The sequence below is a fragment of the Ipomoea triloba genome, chromosome 6 (genome assembly GCF_003576645.1).
Source record: "Ipomoea triloba cultivar NCNSP0323 chromosome 6, ASM357664v1".
NCBI classification, from domain to species: Eukaryota; Viridiplantae; Streptophyta; class Magnoliopsida; order Solanales; family Convolvulaceae; genus Ipomoea; species Ipomoea triloba.
Window position 1 is genome coordinate 21864219 of NC_044921.1, and position 20391 is coordinate 21884609.

The 20391-nt window shown below is 35.3% G+C and overlaps 5 protein-coding genes across 9 annotated transcripts in view; 3 read left to right on the forward strand and 2 right to left on the reverse strand.

The window, feature by feature from the left end:
- Positions 1–1685, reverse strand: part of LOC116022771 (probable serine/threonine-protein kinase PBL7) — a 3837-nt gene extending 2152 nt beyond the window's left edge. The window contains exons 1-2 of one of the 2 annotated variants that reach the window (XM_031263636.1): positions 1450–1685; positions 111–304 (exon numbers count right to left, since the gene is read on the reverse strand). In XM_031263636.1, coding sequence (XP_031119496.1) covers positions 111–304; positions 1450–1552 — 297 coding nt within the window. In that variant the 5' untranslated portion in view covers positions 1553–1685. The remainder of the gene's footprint in view (positions 1–110; positions 305–1449) is intronic. The other variant, XM_031263637.1, reaches the window with a different exon arrangement.
- Positions 1686–3572: 1887 nt separating this feature from the next.
- LOC116023177 (histidine biosynthesis bifunctional protein hisIE, chloroplastic-like) lies at positions 3573–7720 on the forward strand. 2 transcript variants are annotated; one of them, XM_031264156.1, is made up of 6 exons: positions 3578–3694; positions 4115–4301; positions 5648–5893; positions 5971–6152; positions 6645–6710; positions 6862–7720. In XM_031264156.1, the coding sequence occupies exons 2-6, from the start codon at positions 4152–4154 to the stop codon at positions 7058–7060; spliced, it is 843 nt and encodes a 280-aa protein (XP_031120016.1). In that variant the 5' UTR covers positions 3578–3694; positions 4115–4151; the 3' UTR covers positions 7061–7720. The 2 variants fall into 2 exon arrangements, 1 of the variants encoding a protein (XP_031120016.1); XR_004099373.1 differs by having other exon boundaries at positions 3573–3694; positions 5971–6710; positions 6862–6979.
- Positions 7721–9096: 1376 nt separating this feature from the next.
- On the forward strand, positions 9097–11529 carry LOC116022071 (elongator complex protein 6). Its single transcript, XM_031262623.1, has 5 exons — positions 9097–9447; positions 9562–9634; positions 9941–10143; positions 10237–10383; positions 11146–11529. Exons 1-5 carry the CDS (start codon positions 9214–9216, stop codon positions 11266–11268), a joined length of 780 nt encoding a protein of 259 aa, XP_031118483.1. The 5' UTR covers positions 9097–9213; the 3' UTR covers positions 11269–11529.
- A 271-nt stretch (positions 11530–11800) lies between these two features.
- LOC116021829 (protein TONNEAU 1a-like) lies at positions 11801–15509 on the reverse strand. Of its 2 annotated transcripts, none has more exons than XR_004099074.1 (8): positions 15319–15509; positions 14354–14486; positions 13890–13978; positions 13647–13769; positions 12774–12856; positions 12660–12688; positions 12424–12576; positions 11801–12010 (listed from the first exon to the last, which is right to left on the reverse strand). XR_004099074.1 is itself a non-coding variant. In XM_031262313.1 (8 exons), exons 1-8 carry the CDS (start codon positions 15403–15405, stop codon positions 11965–11967), a joined length of 747 nt encoding a protein of 248 aa, XP_031118173.1. In that variant the 5' UTR covers positions 15406–15509; the 3' UTR covers positions 11801–11964. The 2 variants fall into 2 exon arrangements, 1 of the variants encoding a protein (XP_031118173.1); XM_031262313.1 differs by having other exon boundaries at positions 12424–12580.
- A 599-nt stretch (positions 15510–16108) lies between these two features.
- Positions 16109–19356, forward strand: LOC116022863 (leucine aminopeptidase). Of its 2 annotated transcripts, none has more exons than XM_031263750.1 (4): positions 16109–17331; positions 18077–18310; positions 18398–18738; positions 18796–18902. In XM_031263750.1, exons 1-4 carry the CDS (start codon positions 16348–16350, stop codon positions 18875–18877), a joined length of 1641 nt encoding a protein of 546 aa, XP_031119610.1. In that variant the 5' UTR covers positions 16109–16347; the 3' UTR covers positions 18878–18902. The 2 variants fall into 2 exon arrangements, with proteins under 2 accessions (XP_031119610.1, XP_031119609.1); XM_031263749.1 differs by having other exon boundaries at positions 16112–17331; positions 18398–18724; positions 18889–19356.
- Positions 19357–20391: the final 1035 nt, after the last annotated feature.

The window sequence follows — 20391 nt, forward strand, 5'->3', positions numbered from 1 at the left end:
GGGGGGGGGGGGGGGGGGGGGGGGGGGATTTCAATTGAAAATTAGAATAATGATACGCTCCATATCTGTTTTCAATTTCCAATGGTTGAGAAGTTATGGGCTCAACAAACCTGACTCGTACTCTGTAATTGGCCTTTGTATACTCTGCCGAAGCCCCCTTCACCTAACAGACAGTCTACCCTAAAATTCTTGGTTGCAGCAGCTAATTCACGAAATGTGAATGTATGGGCTGCAATATGACCAGCATCTCCATTTCCTGGAGCTTCCTTCTTTTCATCCAGAGATAGATTTAGCTTTTGTTTATCTGGAATTAAAAGGCAAAACAAGTGTAAAAGCAGCAAACATATGCAAAGAAAAAAGAAAAAAGCGAATCACAAAAGTGATACAGGTAAATACTAACAGCAACTTCCCAGAGCAGACAAAAGTGACTAATGAGATATACACATGTAATGTTGACGTAATAAAAGAACCAAAACTAAAAACGAACGGATTAAAGAAAAAGTGCAAGGCATTTCAACACTAAGTACATTGATAATCATCCATCTAGGATATGTTGCCATTGTTCAACAGTAATGCCGTGTAAACCAGGAGAATCACCTATCACCTAATACTGTATACCGCAAAAGAAGAAGCCATCTTTATTTCTTGAAAATAAACAATCTACAATAAGCCTGTCCCGACCCCCAACAATGACAATGTCTCCAGGACATTCAGCATCAAAGCCATCATTAACAATGGTCAAACATTTAGATTTTCCAATCATGGAGAAAATTCAAAACCTAGTTCCGGCACTTAAGTATATGTTGGCAGTTAATATTAGCTGCTGTTATGGAACAATCACAAATCTCCTAACTTTAAAAATTTATCTGGAACCAGCTAGACCCAACTAACCTAAGCTTATTAACTAGTAGAGGGCATGCATTTTAATTGATCAAAAAAGAAAAAGAAAAAAAATAATCTATGCTGAGCTTCATATGAAAGTCAATTTTAAATTCCACTAATGTCACAGTATAATCCATATTGAAATTGCCTGCCAGCTGTAATAGGATACCCGGGCAAATGAAATAGTTAAAAATTCAAACTTTCTGGAGAATTATGAAATTCAGAGAAACTCATTCAGATTTCAGAATTTTAAAAAAATGGTATCAAATCAAATAATGCTATGATATCAGCAGAATCAAACCAAAAAACAATTCCCAATAAAATCACTGTTCAAACATTGCAGATCACCCAAAAAATTACGAATGCCAAAGAAACCGAATCACGCACAGACATGCAGAAAAAACTTTTCCCAGAGATTAAGAACGCGAAATTGCAAAGAATTGTCACAGCAAACAACCCAGAAATGAAACAACAAAAGATGCGAATGAGTTTCAGATAAAGAATTCAACTTTATTGCTGAAAAATGCACTCATAAACGATCAAAAACGAGTATTCCTCTTATTATACATATAAACTGATAAACAAAACCTAGTGTTGATGGGATCTGATCATCAGACTTCTTGTTTTGCTGCTGCCCCGCCTTCTTCTTTGATTTCCTGAAACAGCCCATGACTACCCTCTCTCTCTCTCTCTCTCTCTCTCTCTCTCTCTGCCTGGAATTCTGTTTGGTCTCCTTCCCTTCCGTTGAGGAAGAGAAAAGAAAAAAAAAAAAAAAAAAAAACTATAAAAATTCGCTAAAGTGCTCTTCTGGGGTATATACCTTTTCTCTTTCACTTCGCGTTTAACGGTGGATTGTTATGATCCAGGTCATAAAAACCATTGATTAGATCCGTGCCCAGACACATTTTACAACTGCAACATTAAATTTCATACTAAATACGGAGTATTATACTATAAAACAGGAAAATCTCACCGTCACTATTCGAATATATATATATATGCAATAATAAGTATATAAAATTCAAATCAAAGTACATATATATGTAATAATAAGTATATAAAATTGAAGTTTGCTTTTCCTCAAAAAATATATATATTTATAAAATTCGTCTCGAGAGTCGAGACTCTAATAGATAAAAATTTACAATGGAGTAAATTAATTTAAATTACTCAAAAATAAATAATAGATTTGAATCAGTAAGATCAATATATATGAAAAATTATATGATGACGAAAAAAATCATATTTTTATGTACTTATAAATATTTGTAATTTTTTTACAAAAAATATCAAATACGACATCAAACTATATAGAAAAAAATAAGTAAGTCTATAAAATTTTTAAAAGTTACAATTAAATACATCAACTCATTAAATTGATGCAATTAATCACACCAAAAAGTCATACATGACTTCTTCATCCAAATTAATAGATACACAGCCAATTACTATGTCATTTTTCAACACTTCTCTAGAAAATTGACAAATTGATGTGTTCAATTATAATTTTTAAAAATTATGAGTTTAATTGTTTTTTTTTTCAAATATAATTCGAAAACTTAGTTGACACTTTTTGAATCTCACATTTTTCCTCATAAGTATTGCACTTTATTTTATAGTAACAATCAATTGATTTATCACCGATTAGTATTATAATTTTCTTCATAAGTAATTGTTTGCCCCATAAATATTACAGTTCGATTTAAAAGTACCTACAAATATCATAGTTTTAATAACAAACTGAGATATTCTTTATTAATATTACATTTTTCAGCATACGCCGTAGAGCAATACCGTTAGGTATAATTTGTTCACAAATTTTTAAAAGTCAAGCAGGAGAGAAATATAGAAGGAACAAAAAGAAGAAAAAGAGAAAAAAAAAACACACACAATTCTTTGTGCGCTCAACGCGCCCCAGCTTTTGTTTAAAAACAAAATCTTTTGATGGGGCTCACATTAAGAGACAACAAATACAGTTCTTATGCAATAACTTTTTTCTTTCTTTCCCATTCACCTCACATTTGTCTCAAAAAAAAAAAAAAAAAAACCACCTAAAAGCTACTAATGATGATGCTCTTGGGTTGTATATTGGTTCGACCGGACTAACATATAATAATATGTGGTGCGGTATTATAGGAGACTGACTCGGGTTTTAACGTAGACATACTCGAATTTGATATACTTAATTAAGTTGAAAAAAACGCATGTCATCTCACAACAACTCATAGAAGAAATTCAAAGTCTCCCTAATAAATTTTAAGATACTTGCAATAAATATTACTTAATATTTCATTTATAGTATGCATTTTTTCAGTGTATGAATTTATTTTGTAACGAGAAAAAAGGACACAATATCAATTTTTTGCATAATATATTTATAATTTATAATATTATATTATTAGCTAATAATTAAAATTTTGTAGTGCACAGATATTATTATTTAATTATATAAAGGTATTCATAATAATTAATTATAAATTTATTCAAATATAGCTAAAAAATTATTATAATTATCAAATAAAATCTCATTAATTCTATCATATTTTAAGAAAAATTATCCAAAAGATAAATGCAACTATATTAGAGGTTTTGTAATTTTTCAAAAAAAAAAAAGAAAAAAAAAAAAGAAGAGGTTTTGTAACAGAAAGGGGGGCATTTAAGTAAATAACCGGCGAGTGCCCCTTATATATATCCCGGTTCGGCTACCTGGTTGTGTTCGTCACTCAGTGTCACTCCCTCACTGAGCATAGCGGCTAGGGTTTTATGCTTTTACGGCGCCAACATAACTCGCTCTCCGGATTTCCTCGGATTTGTAAGATCGGATTTGAGCTCAATGTGATTTGATGCATTTTATTGTGTTTTGGTGCATTTATTCTATTTATATATAATTTATAATAGATTAGTTTAGCAATGTGAATCTGTATTGATGATATATTTCATTATTTTCATCGGAACGGATAGTAGCGATTTCAATTTTGGCTTGCTTTTCTGTAAACATTTGTAAAATGAGATTACTGGGATAGGTCATTACAGCTTAAGCTGTAGACTATTTTTTTTTTTTTTGAAAGAAAGCTGTAGACTATTTTTTTTCCTGGAAAATGTAATAAGCCTCAAACATGAAACATGGAGGGTGTACAAGCTGTACCACTATTCTCTTTCTATTCGTTTTTTTATGCTTTTTTTTTTGGTGTTTCCGTTTTAATGTTGACTAATGGTGTTGTTCTGTACATAGGACTAGCTTTGACATAAGGGTTGAGGCAGAACCAACAATGGCTGTTTCAAATTCTTATTGCTTCCGACCTCCTAAAGTTATATCTAGATGCACACTCTTTAAATCTAGCTATGCGCTGAACAATGGTTGTCATAATGTGGTTTGCTTCATTAAAAGATCTGATCGACAAGTAAACCTTGAAGAAAAGGTATTTTCCTTAATGTTTTCAGTCAAAGATTGTTCACTTTGTTTTGGTTCGTTTCACATATTTGAATTACTCTGTATAATTTATGTTTGGATTTTTTGAATGTGGAAGAGATTTGTTCAGAAGTCAGACATAAGTCAGGTGTCTACCTTGTTCATTTTGGTAGATGCCGTTACATGTCTGATAAACAAAGGATAGAGAAGTAAAGGTGATGGATGGGCTCCCCATCTATCATTTTGATGTCTCTTGTAGTGTACATCGTTGCTCAATAATGTTTTCTCTAGTTATTTGGGCTACATCTGTACCCCACATGGCCATACAACAATTCTTTCGCAGACTGTAGAATCCTCGAAATGGAAAAGTAGATCAACTACTCCATGGATGGGTTCCTATCTTTAAGTTTGTCTTCTCTTGGTGAAATTAATCATTGCCCAATAGCTATCCCTTAGTGATATCTGAACCCCAAAGTTATGAGTTAGACAAGCCTGGATAGGAAAAAATTTGCTCTGAAGTCAGACATAAGTCAGGTGTCTACCATCTCCATTTTGGTAGATGCCGTTACATGTCTGGTAAACAAAGGATAGAGAAGTGAAGGTGATGGATGGGCTCCCCATCTATCATTTTGATGACTCTAGAAGTGTACATCGTTGCTCAATAATGTTTTCTCTAGTTATTTGGGCTACATCTGTACCCCACATGGCCATACAAAAATTCTTGTGCAGATTGTAGAATCCTTGGAATGGAAAATGAGATAAACTACTCCATGGATGGATTCCTATCTTTAAGTTTGTCATCTCTTGATGAAGTTAATCATTGCCCTATAGATGTCCCTTAGTGACATCTGAACCCCACAGTTTATGAGTTAGCCAAGCCTGGATAGGAAAAGATATTCTCTGAAGTCAGACATAAGTCAGATGTCTACCATGTCCATTTTGGTAGATACCGTTACATGTCTGGTAAACAAAGGATAGAGAAGTAAAGGTGATGGATGGGCTTCTCATCTATCATTTTGATGTCTCTTGAAGTGTACATCGTTGCTCAATAATTTTTTCTGTAATTATTTGGGCTACATCTGTACCCCACATGGCCATACAAAAATTCTTGTGCAGACTGTAGAGTTTTTGGCATGGAAAAGGAGATCAACTACTCCATGGATGGGTTCCTATCTTTAAGTTTGTCTTCTCTTGGTGATGTTAACCATTGCCCAATACCTATCACTTAGTGACATCTGAACCCCCCAGTTTATGAGTTTGTCAAGCTTGGATAAGAAACTTAATAAAAAAGCTTAATAACCATACATATGGTCTATTTTGTTCATTTTGTCTTCTACTCTTATGTGAATACTATAGGTTGGTTTATTACTAGATAATATCAAATGGGATGACAAAGGTTTGACAGTGGCAATAGCACAAAATATTGACACCGGTGCAGTATTAATGCAAGGCTTTACCAACAGGGATGCTCTTTTGACAACCATTTCATCTCGAAAGGCAACATTTTATAGCCGGTCACGATCTGCTTTATGGACTAAGGGAGAGACCTCTATGAACTTTATCAATGTCTCTGACATCTTTCTTGACTGTGATCGTGATTCTGTAAGTTTTCACAATCTTCTTAGAAGATGAGCACTGTCAAAAAATGGTCATATCACTATAGCTTGAAATATCTGCAGATTATATATCTTGGGAAGCCTGATGGGCCAACTTGCCACACTGGTTCGGAGACTTGTTATTACACATCAGTGTATGATGTACTGAACAACCCACAGGTGGAAGAAAACAAGCTTGCGCTCACAACTTTGTACTCATTAGAATCTACAATCTCCCAAAGAAAAAATGAAATATCTTTTAGTCAAATTCAAAAAATTCAAATTCCAGATTGGACAAATTCTTCACTGATAGAAACTAAAATGCAAGATATGACTGATAGAACAAGTACAATCAAAAATCAAATAGAAAGAATTACAGAAGAGAAAAAAAAAGTAACTCTAGAACTAGATATTAGTACTTACAAAAGTTGTAGATTAGAGTTGTCAAAAAAGATTTGGCAAATAGTAAAACTAAAAAACATAATATGTAAATTTCATTATTTTAGAAAATTTTTCATTCAAAGAATATATAACGATATTTGTTTATCTACTATTCATATTTGCCAAACGAATACACAACTCTTTGTTGAATCGACAAAAAATTTGATTGAAAAATATATTTCCAAGAATGAAACAAATAAAAAAATAATTAATAAAAAAACTAAAAATACAATTCACTTTATTTCAAATATAAAAACTTATAATAGTTGTAAGAAAAATTCAGAAATTTTTTGTGATTTATCCAACTTGTAATCACCAAATGGAAAGCCATCATGGACAAAGCGATTGTTGCTTGATGAGAAGCTGCTTTGCTCAAAAATTCGGTAATGTGATTACAATACCGAATATTTTTGGTGCCTAGTAAATGTGTTCATATTGATTAAAAAACAATTATAAATGTTTGGAAATGTGTTATCTCATTCATATGTGTGAATCAATCATCTCTTGTTGCTTAATTGAACCTGGATTCTGCAGGGAGGAGGCAGATGAATTATGCCGAACTTTGGAGGAAAATGAGGATAAGTTACGCACTTCATCAGAAGCAGCAGATTTGTTATACCATGCCATGGTTTTGCTAGCCAATAGAGGAGTAAAAGTTGAGGAGGTTCTCCAGATACTCCGACAGAGGTTTTCACAGTCAGGCATTGAAGAAAAGAGGAGCCGGAAATCCTAATGTTCTTTGAGCTTCAGATCAATGATCTATTGTAAATTTACCGGCAAAGGATCAGAATTAGATCAAATTAGCATCCATGCTAGGGGGGGATATTGAAGGTACCTTGGTTCTACTTGGTATCAATTGACTTCAATTGATATATACCCCATTGCAACTATATAAATGTTTGCCAAGCCATATCCAGTGAGAATGGTGGAAGTAAATTTGTGCGTTTATGAAACATATTACATGCTTCCTGTATTTCTGCTTGGGGTGCTTCTTGTAGGTTGCCATGGTTACACAGACACTGCAACAAATGTGCTGCTGTCATCCAGATATTTGCATCTTTGCATTGGCTGTGGCTGTATATGAAGCAATGGTTTTCCTTAGCCTGACTTTGTCGCTGAGTGTAGTTACTATCTACAAGGCAGTAAAGGGCATTGCAATCTTGGACAATGGTGATGTGGTTATGACTTGCGGGAAAATTTGCAACGCTACCTGAAGGTGCCATCATATGCACAAATGCACAATTTAGAGTTATTTTGTTTCTAATGTATACAGATGTTACTTAAATGTAAAAAATAAAATACTCCATTATTTTCATGCTTTTAAAAGTATTCAGACAACACCGTTATCATTTTCCTACTATTATTTCGAAAATATTCAGATTTCTATTTTACATTTATTGGTGGCAACAAAAAATCAGATATGTATGTATGTATGTGTATACATTTTAGCCCAAATGTACGTGACTATATCTAGAGTTGCACATAATAATTTAACCCTTAAAATATTCTTAATCTCATCAATATAAATCATCTTTAATCCATTAGAAGATCCATTAGAAGTATAACTTGAGGAAATCATACACATTCAAATATGTATAAAAATACATACCAAAAATATCTATAAAATTTCTAGGAGGTTCTCATTGGATTGAGGAGGAGTCAATTCAGTTATACAATAATATCTAAAAACATAATAAGTCTCAATCCAAGTTATACCCTTGGTTTATGTCGTTTTTTCTGTTAGTTTTTGTTGTACCTTATGCTATAAAAGTTGTACTACATAATTTTTTGGACAAAAATATCCCTACCGTTATTTATCTTTCACATTATAGTTACCATGCACATGCATACACAATATTTTTTCTTACATTTTTCAATGATAAGTTTGAATTGATTTAGATTTTAATTAAATATTACCATAGTTATATTTAGTAATTTATCAATTCTATAATTTTTATTTCAATAACATTAATATGAATTCTACAGTTATATATATATATATATATATATATGTACACATTATTATTTTAAAAAAATATTAATATTATAAATGAGCAGCAACATAATGTATTTACAGTTGAATTGAGACAGGATTTTTAGATATCAATTTGTGAAAGTTGTAGAATTGAAATAGTTGAAATCATGTATTATGTATATCCATATATGAATATGAATTTATAAGGGATATATCTCTAATTAGAATAAGACTACATTTAAACAAATTTTATTCATTTTCAAAGACTAAAAAGTTGTAATACAACATTGAGTACCCTTAAAATTACAGTGGAATATATTTATCACAATGAATTTGAATTTCTTGTGTTAATAAAAAATACATACACAACAAAAATTTTACTTGAATATCTATGAAACTTCGACAACTCAAAAAAAATGCATTATATCTATTTCAAATTGATTTACTAATTGGGTTTAAATATTGGGCACAAGTTTTCGCGTAAAGCGCGTAGAAAAAACTAGTATATTAATATATGTCAATTTTTTGTTTTCATTTGCTTAATTAAGTAATAAAATTAAAAATATAATAATAATGTAAATGGTTAAGAACGTTGCTCTAATCCTAATCAAATTGTTAGTCAAATTGATTAATTGTCTTCTTGTGCTATTAGGATTATAAGGTTGGGTGATTGAGATTTACCAAGTATACATTGAGTTTGCAGTTTTATGTAATGGCTATAAATTTTTAAGGTGATCCAAAAAAAAAAAAAAGAAAAAAAAAAGGCCAAAGCTACCTTATTAAAAAAAAAAAAACAAAATTAAATGCCTTATTTTGGAGAAAAACTGGAATAATGGATGATTGATTCAACCGAAAACCCTAGCTAAACCTCCATAACCAAACCGCAACCAGTAGCTCAAACCTAGTCCACCATGAACACTTCGTCTCCAAACCTGCTAGAGGAAGCCCTCACCGGCGGCGACATTGTTTCCGGTCCTAAAAGGCGCGGCCGAGTGGTGGTGATTGAGGACTGCGTGGAGACCAGCGGCGGATTCCTCCTCCACCATTTCATCAAGCGCGCGCTCTCTTCTCACTCCTCTGACGTCGTCGTCTTCCTCGCCTTCGCACAGCCTTTTTCTCACTACGATCGCATCCTCCGCAAAATGGTTGCCCCTCACCTTTTACTCTTTTCAATTCAATGCTCAATTTGACTCCTGTTCGTTGCTAAACTATTCGTGTTTTCTAATTCTTTTTCTGAATTAATTATTTTGGGGTAACAGGGTTGCAACTTAGCTGTGCATAGAGACAATCAAAGATTCTTGTTTCTGGACATGCTCATGATGGAATTTCCAGGTGAATTTGTTAAGAAAATCGATTTCTTTGGTTAATCTTGAATGTTTTGCTGTTGTTATTTCATTTTGTTTCTATATTCCTTGGATAAAAATAAAAAATTATTATCATTATTAGTGAAAATTAAACCAGCGAAGAAACTTAATAATCTCTGAAGAAAATGAAGTTTGCATTGGCTATTTTATGAGTGCATAGCAAAGTATTATAATGAAGGAATTTAATGGTTTCTTTTGAATAATCTTTTCTCAGGAGAAATATCTTTATTTAAAAAAAAATTCATTATAAGTCATCTTTGACTTTGTTAGACAGATGGAGGGGAAACTATAGAAAATGGACTGCTTGCTTTGTATGGAAAACTTCAAAAAACAGTGGAGGTTTCTTTTGCGTCGGAGGGCTTGAGAAACATAACAGTGATGATTGATGATGTATCCCAGATTGAAGTGGCTGCCAATGGCTCATCGAGCCACGTTTTAGATTTTCTGCATTATTGCTACACTTTGACAACGGAATTTGTATGGAACTGCATTCACTACTTTATGCTTGGCTTATTTTTTGACCTATTTTTCTTGAAGCCAAACCGACATATTGAGAGTTTATTCATGTAGGGTTGTTCACTTGTGACCCTTAATCACGAGGACATCTATTTGAGCATGGATAAGCCAGGAATGATTTTGCAAATGGAATACCTTGCAGATGTGGTGATAAAGACCGAACCTTTGAGCACTGGGTTAGCAACTGATGTGCATGGACAGGTACACTTTAATTCACTACTGCCCCGTCACTCCTGAATATTAATGAGGTGATTGTATTAGTTTGTCAAGGTCGGTAATTTATCTGTTGGTCTCCTAGTCCAACCATTCTTCAATTTTTATATACTTAAAGCTCAAAAAGATGTTCCTGAAGGCAATTTGAAAATTGTGCAAAACAAGTCAGACTCCATCTTGCAACTTGGATCTGTGTATCTTCCCTATATGCTCAAACCAGAAATGTGCCCTATTAGTCCGGCAAAGCTATACAGTTTGGTTCAGAAGTGTACATTTTTGTGTTGAGTCTCGAAACTAGATTGACTCAATTTACCTCCTCATGGACCTAGAGGGCAGGTTCATGAGATCCAGGATATAGTTTGGCGAATCCGAGAAACCTGGATTTTCAAAAAAAGAAATGTGCACTATTTGTAAAACCCGGTATTTGATATGTTTCTACGAACATTCTCATGACACTTCAGGCACCACTCTTAGTTGCAATAGATTCAACTGTGATAAAAATTGGGAGATGAAGCATAATTCCATGTTTTCAATAGAAGTCTGTAGTCATTTTGAGAAATCTGCTTAGAATCGCACATAACAGAAAAATGCCGTACCCTATGATTCTTTATACTGTGATGTATATTATTATCATCAAAATGCACAACATCAACTCAAATCCTTTACTTTCACTGTTCCACATATGAGATCTTGATACTGTTTTCATGACTTCAGACATGACGGTTTCTCTTTCTTTGTTATTTTCTGCAGTTGACTGTTATCAATAGGGGAGTTGGTTACGGCTCAGGAAGCTCTGGGACCAAGGCCCGTAATTTCCATTACCAAATCAAGGAAAGTAATGTGGAGTACTTCTATCCAGGGAGTCGGAATTGAAGAGATGCAAATTTTGGCAATTGAGTTTGAGAAAGTAATGTGTTGTTTTGTATACTTCAGTCTGCAGTGAAAACATCTTTTTCTTATTGGAGATGTTCAATGTCAAACGGTATTTCTCCATTACAATTATTAGTTCCCTAATTAGGACCGATAGGAGTGACTGAGTGAGTAGATCATAATTATCATATTACAATATAAGAATGTTACAAATTATTGTTAATACTTTTCCAGAGCTCGTCGTACAGGATTTTCTTAGTGCAATTACTCATACATTCTTAAATAGTAATTTATAAGTTTCTATTGGTAAAAAAATAGTGTTAACTAGGCTTACTTTTGGCCACTATAATATGTATTCATAATCATGTACTTTACGAGATGACGAGATTAATTCAATCTAGTCTCAACATTGGACTCTATTAAGAAGTCACTTTCTCAAAGGCATTGCTATAATACACATTAGTCCGAACTCCCAATCTAGTTATAATGTCAAGACAAAAAAACCAAGGGGGGAATGGGATTGAAGGGGAGGAACTTTAATGTCAAGGAAGCCCATTTAAAATTAGAAAATACAGAAGTGTTTTAATCATACAAGATACATATCATCAATGTTCATTACAAAGCATATTATATAACACAGGATAAGGGAACAGATCCACCATTTTATCATTTAGAAATAATAATACCTTCTACCTACCTCTACTCTACCCTGTCATTATGCTCAGAAACGCCATTCCCTGCATGCCTGCAATCAAATCAATTCCAGTAACAAATAAACGGTTAGGATGAGTTAATTACCAACGTAAAATGTAGCAATCATGTTATCGAGGTTAGGCTTGGTAAGGTGGCCAATTGTTCAGACTTCAGACTTGGTTATTAGTTCAATTTCTCGGGAGTTGGGAACTACTCTGGAAACAGAGGTAAGGTTTGTGCCAAAATTTTTTCCGTTTTGAGCTCACAAGTTCATGTGTAGCCATCTGATATAGTGATATGAGATGATTCTGGTAAAAATATACAACTTACAAATGCATCGGTGGTAATGACAAACAAAGGGATACTAGTCGAGTTACTATCTGACGAAAATCTAAAATCTTCTTTATAAACACATTCTACAGAAAAAACAAAACAAAGACTCCATTTGAGTGTTTAAAAACATACCGCCAAGAGGTGGAAAGGTTCCGAGCTTTTCTATCCAACTGAAGGTTTTCCAAGGCAGTTGAAGCACGGACTACATCTTCTGCAACCGCGTCGCTCTCATATCTCCAGTTGTATTCATCTTTCCTGTATCCAGACACAGATGACCCTGCTCGTCTATCTAACAACGAAATTTTATCAGCCAAAATATGCAGATATCATAGAATAGCAAACGAACGTAAAGAAGCCAGGCTACTTACTACTAGATGCCTGAGAAACAGGAACTGGCCTGCACGAGTCAAATAATCCCGAGTCAGAACTTCAAAAGCAGAAAACAGAATCCTAAGAGAAAGAAGTAATAGTGTTGTATATACCTTCCCAATGGAGGTAAGCCCCCGGCAACTGATGAAGATGGAGGTCTCCTACTGTCTCCAGCACCCCTTGCTTGAGATAAATTCTACAATATTTAACATTAGAAAACAAATGAGTGATGGATCTTAAGCATATACACTCATTCACAGAATGACAGTACACATAGCAGTACAATTGTAGGATGTAACTGAAATCTATTTTCTCTAATCAGTAGAACCAATCACATTTTCAAGCCTCCAAATCCCTAGAAAAAAGAAACAATGTGAGATGTCACGTCTTAGAGACTAAGATATCCCACTATGCTGAGTAGAACAAAAATGAACCAACAGAAACATACAAGTACATTACAGAGTACTCACTACGTGTTTGATAGCTGATGAGCCAATTGCTTATACATCAAGTTTCCAGTAGTTCTTGTGTGGAAAAAAAAATCTAGTGTTGACCCTAATATGGTTTGCTTAATACTGGAGCATACTTTCTTCCTTTGAAAAGAATCATAATCAACAAGGATTTCAGGGTAAAGCTCAGACAGCTACAGCTGTACCAGTCAGACATTTTCACTTTCTATTATCAAAATCAGACCTATACCAGATTTCATGCAAAGTTAGTAACTTGTGCTCAAAACTATATTCAGTGTCATTGGACAAAGAAATGTTTTTGTTTTATAAGATAGTTACAAAGAAGTGCCAGAAAAGTCAATTTGTGGTGACACACTGCCAAATAGACTATGTTGATTCCTGAACCATGCCAAATGTGAATTGAAACAATGATATACTGCTAACCAAAAGTAAAAAAAATAAATAAATAAAAATAAAAAAGTCCATTGAAATGATTATTACGTGGTTTAAAATATTCTACAGAGTATTATACCGCACCTCATACTTCAAGAATCCTTCAAGAACATCCAAAAGTAACGGGCCACTGTCTCCATTCATGTTAAGATCATATCCATTCTTGCTACTAAATTCTTTTAACTCAGATTTCCAGAAATCCTTTTGCTGCAATGCACCATTGTTTAAAATATTTGCACCAAAAGAAATTAGATATTAGAAACAGATCAAAGAGCTGCAGGCATTGATAAAGTAGAATTAATTCCAGAGGGAACTATACATGATTACCAAATTACACTCTGGCAAATAAACTTTCAATGTATGGTTTAATTGAGCCCAATCCAAATATTCACATACAAGTGCAGTTAGTAGCCTTCCTGCATTTGGCACAGAGAAAAACAAGCAAGAGCAGATTAGAAGGTAGTAAAGTAAGATCATGTGGGCAAGGATCTACAGTTAGCATTCTATGATATTTATGGGGTACAGGGTACTAGCACATCCTCATGAGTTTATTGCTCAATATTTATGTAGGAGGATGATATCATGATAGAAAAATTTGTGCGTCTACATAGTAAATAGATGATGGGGACAAACAATGAACTACAAGTACTACTTATGACTGGTACACAATGGTTAGAAATTGTGAATATATTGAGCAAACTCAATCCAGAGAAAACACTTGCATCATATTCTTTATAGAAGTAGTTGTTGAAAAAGTTCATAAGCCCAAAACATAACATATTTAACTAAACCTGATGGAGAATTATGAAGATGTTTAGCACGATCATTGCAGCTGCCTAATAGAGCTGGTGGCAAGCCTTCATCCTTTTCAATTGCTCTATCCTCCTCCTCAATTGCCTCAAAGACATTTGCCCTAAGTTCAGCCTGAAAAATATGCCCATGTAAGTGCAACACATTTTGTTCAACCAGGTTCACCAGCCACATGGGCAAATGAATTAGTTGTGAGATACAAAAGGAGCATAGAAAACATAAAAGTCCATCCATCAGTGGTGAAACTTGCCAACATTTCTTTTTACATTTTTTCCAATCTAACGTATCACTCTCAACATCGCAAAGTTTGTTGTAATATTGAACGAACATTCACCGACGTCATGAGATAAATTAAGAACAAATACATGGCGTAATAGTAAAAGAGTAAAACAAAGCAGCCAAGGTGTTCTATTTGGTGAGAAGAATCCTAAATTCACAAAATCAAATATAGTAAAAGACAAAAAGCTCGAAAAAAGAAAAACACTTAGTTATCAACATTATGCATGATGATGCTTCATCCTCCAAGTATCATAACATAACTAAAAGACATCACCTCATAAAACATCCTAAAAACCATTTTAAAAAAGCTATAATTTCAGCTTCTAAGGCTTTCTGGGAATTCTAGCAAAAGGAATTACCACCGCATCCCACCCCAGCCGAGAGGAAAAAAATTGTCACCGGAAGGGAACCCTAATTTCATAAAAATTCTCACTTTCGTTGATCTCTCCTATAGTCCTATGAAAAACAACAATAAAATTACAGCTTTCGGAGGGACTTATGCTCTCAAAGACACTAACATATGCAATGACCCGATCCGATCCACCAATCATTCATATCACATTTTAAAATATGTACACATACAGAATGAAGCGAAATACAGCGAGATAGAATATAGGTATCTGCGCATGTAAGACAACAGAAATGCGGAGAAAAGAGAGGGGAATACTCGGATCTTGGCGAGAACGCCTTTCTTCTCGAGGGTTCGAGTGACGAGGGTTTTGAGGTCCATCATCTCCCTGGTATAATCGTCCATTTTCTAGCACCTCTTCTTCTTCTTAGCTCCAGAGCAGATGAGTCCCTTCTGAAACAGAGGCTATCGCTATTCTGCAAAGATTACTACTTTTTTTTTCTATTCTTTTTGCCGACTGTTTGATTTAAGTTTTTATGATTTTATCTTTTTTGTTAGTGGTTGGTGGGTCCTTTAATAATTATTAATTTCAAAATATCTCTTAATATTTTATTTATTTATCGTTCAACTACTTCTTTTAACACTTATTTGATGGTGTACATTAGATAGATTTTACTCTGTGATCCTAACTGATAAATCATAGATAAATTAGCTCAAATAATTAATAATATGCTCATACTAAAAGCTGATAGTCTGATTAACTTAGTTGGAATTATCTAATATTTAACTAATTTTTGTTAGAGTAAGTTTTAGGTGAGATCGTAATACTTTTTGTTAAAATGTAATACTCTGTATATATTATTAGCACATGCTCATAGTTATTATCTGATTATGTATGACTCATGTCATGTGATGTGTAATAACTTATAAATTACACATGAGGTCATATTTTTTGTTAAAATGAACAGAATAATATTTTTATTAATATATTAAAAAATTATATTTTAACTAAAAACTTATTTAAAAAAAAAAATCAATTTTCATCAACAAATGTTCATCATCTTCTTCCCGTGAAAAAGTTGACCTGAACCCAGAAGTTGCAGACCTCTTTTAATCTTTAAAATATCACCCAGAAAGAATACAAATTCGGAAATTCCTTTACCGTTATGTTTACAATACAAAATACAAAATACAAAATAATAAATATTAAATTCTTGCATTTATCTTTCCCACTGCTTTTGTTTGGAATCAAATTATTCTGATAATCCTCCATTAATCAATCAATCAATCAATCAATCTCCACCTGCAACAACAAAACCTCTTCTTGGTCTTCCCTCTTTCTCAGCCATGGCGCCCGTTGACCCACACTCCTTCACCGATTCCGACCACCCTTTAACCACGCACGTCTCCCTCACTCTCTACTTCGACTTCCCCTCCTCCACCATTTCCGCCGCCACGCTCCTCACGCTTGCCGCGCCTTTTTCCGGCGAACTCACGCTCGACACGCGTTCGCTCTCCATCTCCGCCGTTCTCGACCCGCTCTCGCTCTCTCCGCTCCCCTTCTCGCTCTCCCCGTCCCCGCCGGACCCCGTCCTCGGCCAATCGCTCACCGTAACGGTCTCCGACAAGGCGGAAGTGTTGATTCTCTCGAAGACCAGCGCCGACAGCTCCGCCCTGCAGTGGCTTTCGCCGCCGCAGACGTTTAACAAGACGCATCCGTTCGTGTACACTCAATGCCAGGCGATTCACGCCAGGTCGATCTTCCCTTGCCAGGACACGCCGGCCGCGAGGACCAAATACTCCGCGAAGCTGAACGTTCCGAGGAAGCTCTCGGCGGTGATGTCCGCGAAGCACGTGGATCGGCGGCCGCCGGTGGCGGCGGAGGCCGGAGGAGCGTGCGAGGATTCGATTTGGTGTGCGGAGGATCGGATTGTGGAGGAATTCGTGATGGATCAGCCGATTCCGCCGTATCTATTTGCGTTTGCGGTTGGGGAATTAGGGTTCCGGGAGGTCGGGCCGCGGACTAGGGTTTATTCCGAGGCGACTCCCGCCGTGTTGGACGCCGCGGCCGAGGAGTTTGCCGGTACTGAGGAGATTATCCGGGTCGGAGAGAAGCTTTTCGGGGCTTACGAATGGGAGAGGTTTGATTTATTGGTGCTGCCTCCAAGCTTTCCCTATGGAGGAATGGAGAATCCGAGAATGGTGTTCTTGACACCCACTGTAATCAAGGGAGATGCCGCCGGAGCTCAGGTGGTGGCTCATGAACTTGCTCATAGCTGGACTGGAAATTTGATCACTAACAAGAACAATGATCACTTTTGGCTAAACGAGGTAAACCCGCAAATACTATCTGAGAGTGTGGACTGGACTAATCTAGGTTGCCCGGAGCTGCCCTAATCAAATAAAGAAGGCCAATAGGCCGGTCCCTCGGGAAGTTAACCTTGTCGTTACCAAAGGTCCAAAGCAACAGCCCGACCAACTTGGTTAGGGTAATATATTATAGATATCTATTTACAAATGTATTGTTTCCATACTCCTTGCATGTTGTATTGGTATTAGGTCGTCCATAGCTGATCAGCTCATACCAAGAAGGCCAATAGGTCGTTTCCGTTAGGAGTAGAACTTGTAATCTTGCAGTTATCAAGAAAATAGTCTGACCAACTTGGCTGGAGTTGTCTTAATCTAGGCATATATAGGGGAGTTAGAATGTGATAGGGCAGTCTTTAGCATTCAACTATGTTTTGGTATTTTCATGATTCATATACCTTAATTCATTAGTTCCTATGTTCGAGATTCCTCCTTCTGGTGTAGTAGCTGATCTTGTGTTTCAATGATGCATTTTGAGTGATCCATATTGAGCATATAATCATTATACAGCTACAAGAATGCTAATTTGAATTCTTTCGTTTGCTTGGATACTCAGCATGTGGAAAGTTCAACTTGTGCTCATATGAATTTTGGGTACTTTATCATATAGGCTTAGAAGATGAGTTCCAAATGTCTTCTTATTATTTTTGTTGAAGCTGACTGAACTGCACCGCATAGCTTAGAATGATTTGTTGTGTTGGGTTCCTAGGGTTTCACGACATATGCAGAGCGGAGGATTGTTGAGGAGGTGCAAGGAGAGGAAAGAGCTGCGATGAATATCGGTATTGGCTGGAGGGGACTGGTTGAGGACGTGGAAAGATTTAAGGATAACTTGGAGTTCACGAAGCTTAAAACCAACCAGGCAGGGGTTGACCCGGATGATGTATATTCTTCAGTCCCGTATGAAAAAGGGTTCCAGTTTTTGTGGCGGATCGAGAGACAAGTAAGAAACCTGCTGCTACGTTTGGTATTTAGTGTTTTCTTGAGACGTTTTGGGAATGAATAGCGTGTGGTCTATTTTGATGCTCAGATTGGAAGACCCGCCTTTGATGAATTTCTGAAGAAGTACATTGGCACCTTCAAGTTTCAGTCGATTGATACTGATATGTTTCTTGATTTCCTCAAAGCAAACATCCCGGGAATAGGGGATGAAGTTGATTTGAAGCTATGGACCGAGGGTACTGGCATACCTCCAGATGCCATGGAGCCAGTTTCCGACCTCTACTCAAAGATCGTTTCTCTGGCCGAAGAATTCAAGCTAGGTAGGATGCCACGAGAGGATGAAGTCGCTGACTGGCATGGACAAGAATGGGAGCTTTACCTAGAGAACCTACCGAAATCTGTTGAAGCTTCACAGGTTGCAGCGTTTTTCAAATAATTTTGTGTGTTTTTGTGCTTTTTTGCACTCCTAGCCACGTGATTAAGCGACTCAAGTCCCTCCCGACTCCCTAAGCTCTTTCCGCTTGAGTCAACGTCTTTTTGTGAAATTACTGTCTTATTGTCATCTTAACGTGTCCTCAGGTCAGGGCCTTAGATGCTCGGTACAGGCTTTCGGAGTCGAAAAACTATGAGGTGAGGGTCGGGTTTCTGAAGCTCGGGATCTCAGCAGGGTGCAGAGAGTACTACAGCGAGGTGGAAAAGACGCTGAAGGAGGTCGGGAGGATGCTGTACCTTCGGCCGCTTTACACTGCGCTCGTGCAAGGCGATGGGAAGGAAGAAGACAAGGTTTTCGCCAGAAGGGTGTTTTCGGAGGCCTGTGATTGTTACCACCCCATAGCTAAGGGAGTTGTTGAGGCCATTTTTGCCAAATTTGGATGATATTTCATCAAAGGCAGTTGTTAGTGTCTAACCTTAGCTTGCCTTTTCAGAATGTGGATTTCTTCTAACTAGCTTCACCTCTCACTCTCTCACTAAATTGTTCCCAGCAGAAGTAATTTTTTTTTTGAAGAAAAAGTTGAATGCAATATAATGTTTTTTTTTTTAAATCAAGATTCAATGCGTAACTTTCATTTTCTAATGATGTCTTAAGAGGTTCATGTGCTGAGTAAAGGTGTTAAAGATGGGGTAATTTTAGTTGATTTGATCCGGTAATTGACATGGTAATTATGAAATTTTGAAATTTTAGTTGATTTGATCGCCTTCTGGTCTAGTGGTGCTCGGTTGCACTCCATATGGGAGGAGTGAATTCTAATCTCAGTGGAGGCAAGTAACTGTAACAGAGTCAATAGTAATATATATATATATATATATATTTATAACACTCTTATAATATTTGTTCTAAACTTTCTCAATCTTTCAAATGGGTAGTAGAGTCGACATTACATTACGTAATAGTTGATTATTTAATTATATAGTATACAATAATATATTGTATATATAATCACTATTTTAATTTTTAAAAGAAGCGGTATATATTCACATAATCACATCATGAGACAGCTGCTAATACATGTTTGCAAATCAAGTTGCATGATATTTATCCTGAAAATGGTTATTAAATTCACCACAAAACTTTATTCTTTATTCCACTACTTTTTACATACATATCTTTAATTAATTTTTTTGAGCATGAAACATGTGTAATTCCCATCTCCCAACTTTTTACAATAAAATTTAATCATTCGTGGCTTAATATATAAACCCTAAAATTTATATATAAAACTTGCTTTTCTTTTCTGCATTTATATACTACGTAATATACTTTCGTTGAAAGAAAACGACGATGACTACATATATTGGAGGGACAAAAGAAGAATGTTAAAAATTGTAGTCCACTTTCTTTCTATATCAAATTCGCTTGTCCCATCAGCGGGGAGTATTATATATATATATAATTTGATTTCTTTTGCATTTATATAATTATATGTATTTTTTAAAAAAAAATATAATTATATGTATACTTTCGCCCAAAGAATTGAAAACTCCCTCGTATTATTGGGAAAAAAGAATAATATTACTCTGAGTAGACATTTTTTGTTGGATCAATCACCTTGTTAGAGTAAAAACGAAGCAAAAAATTACATG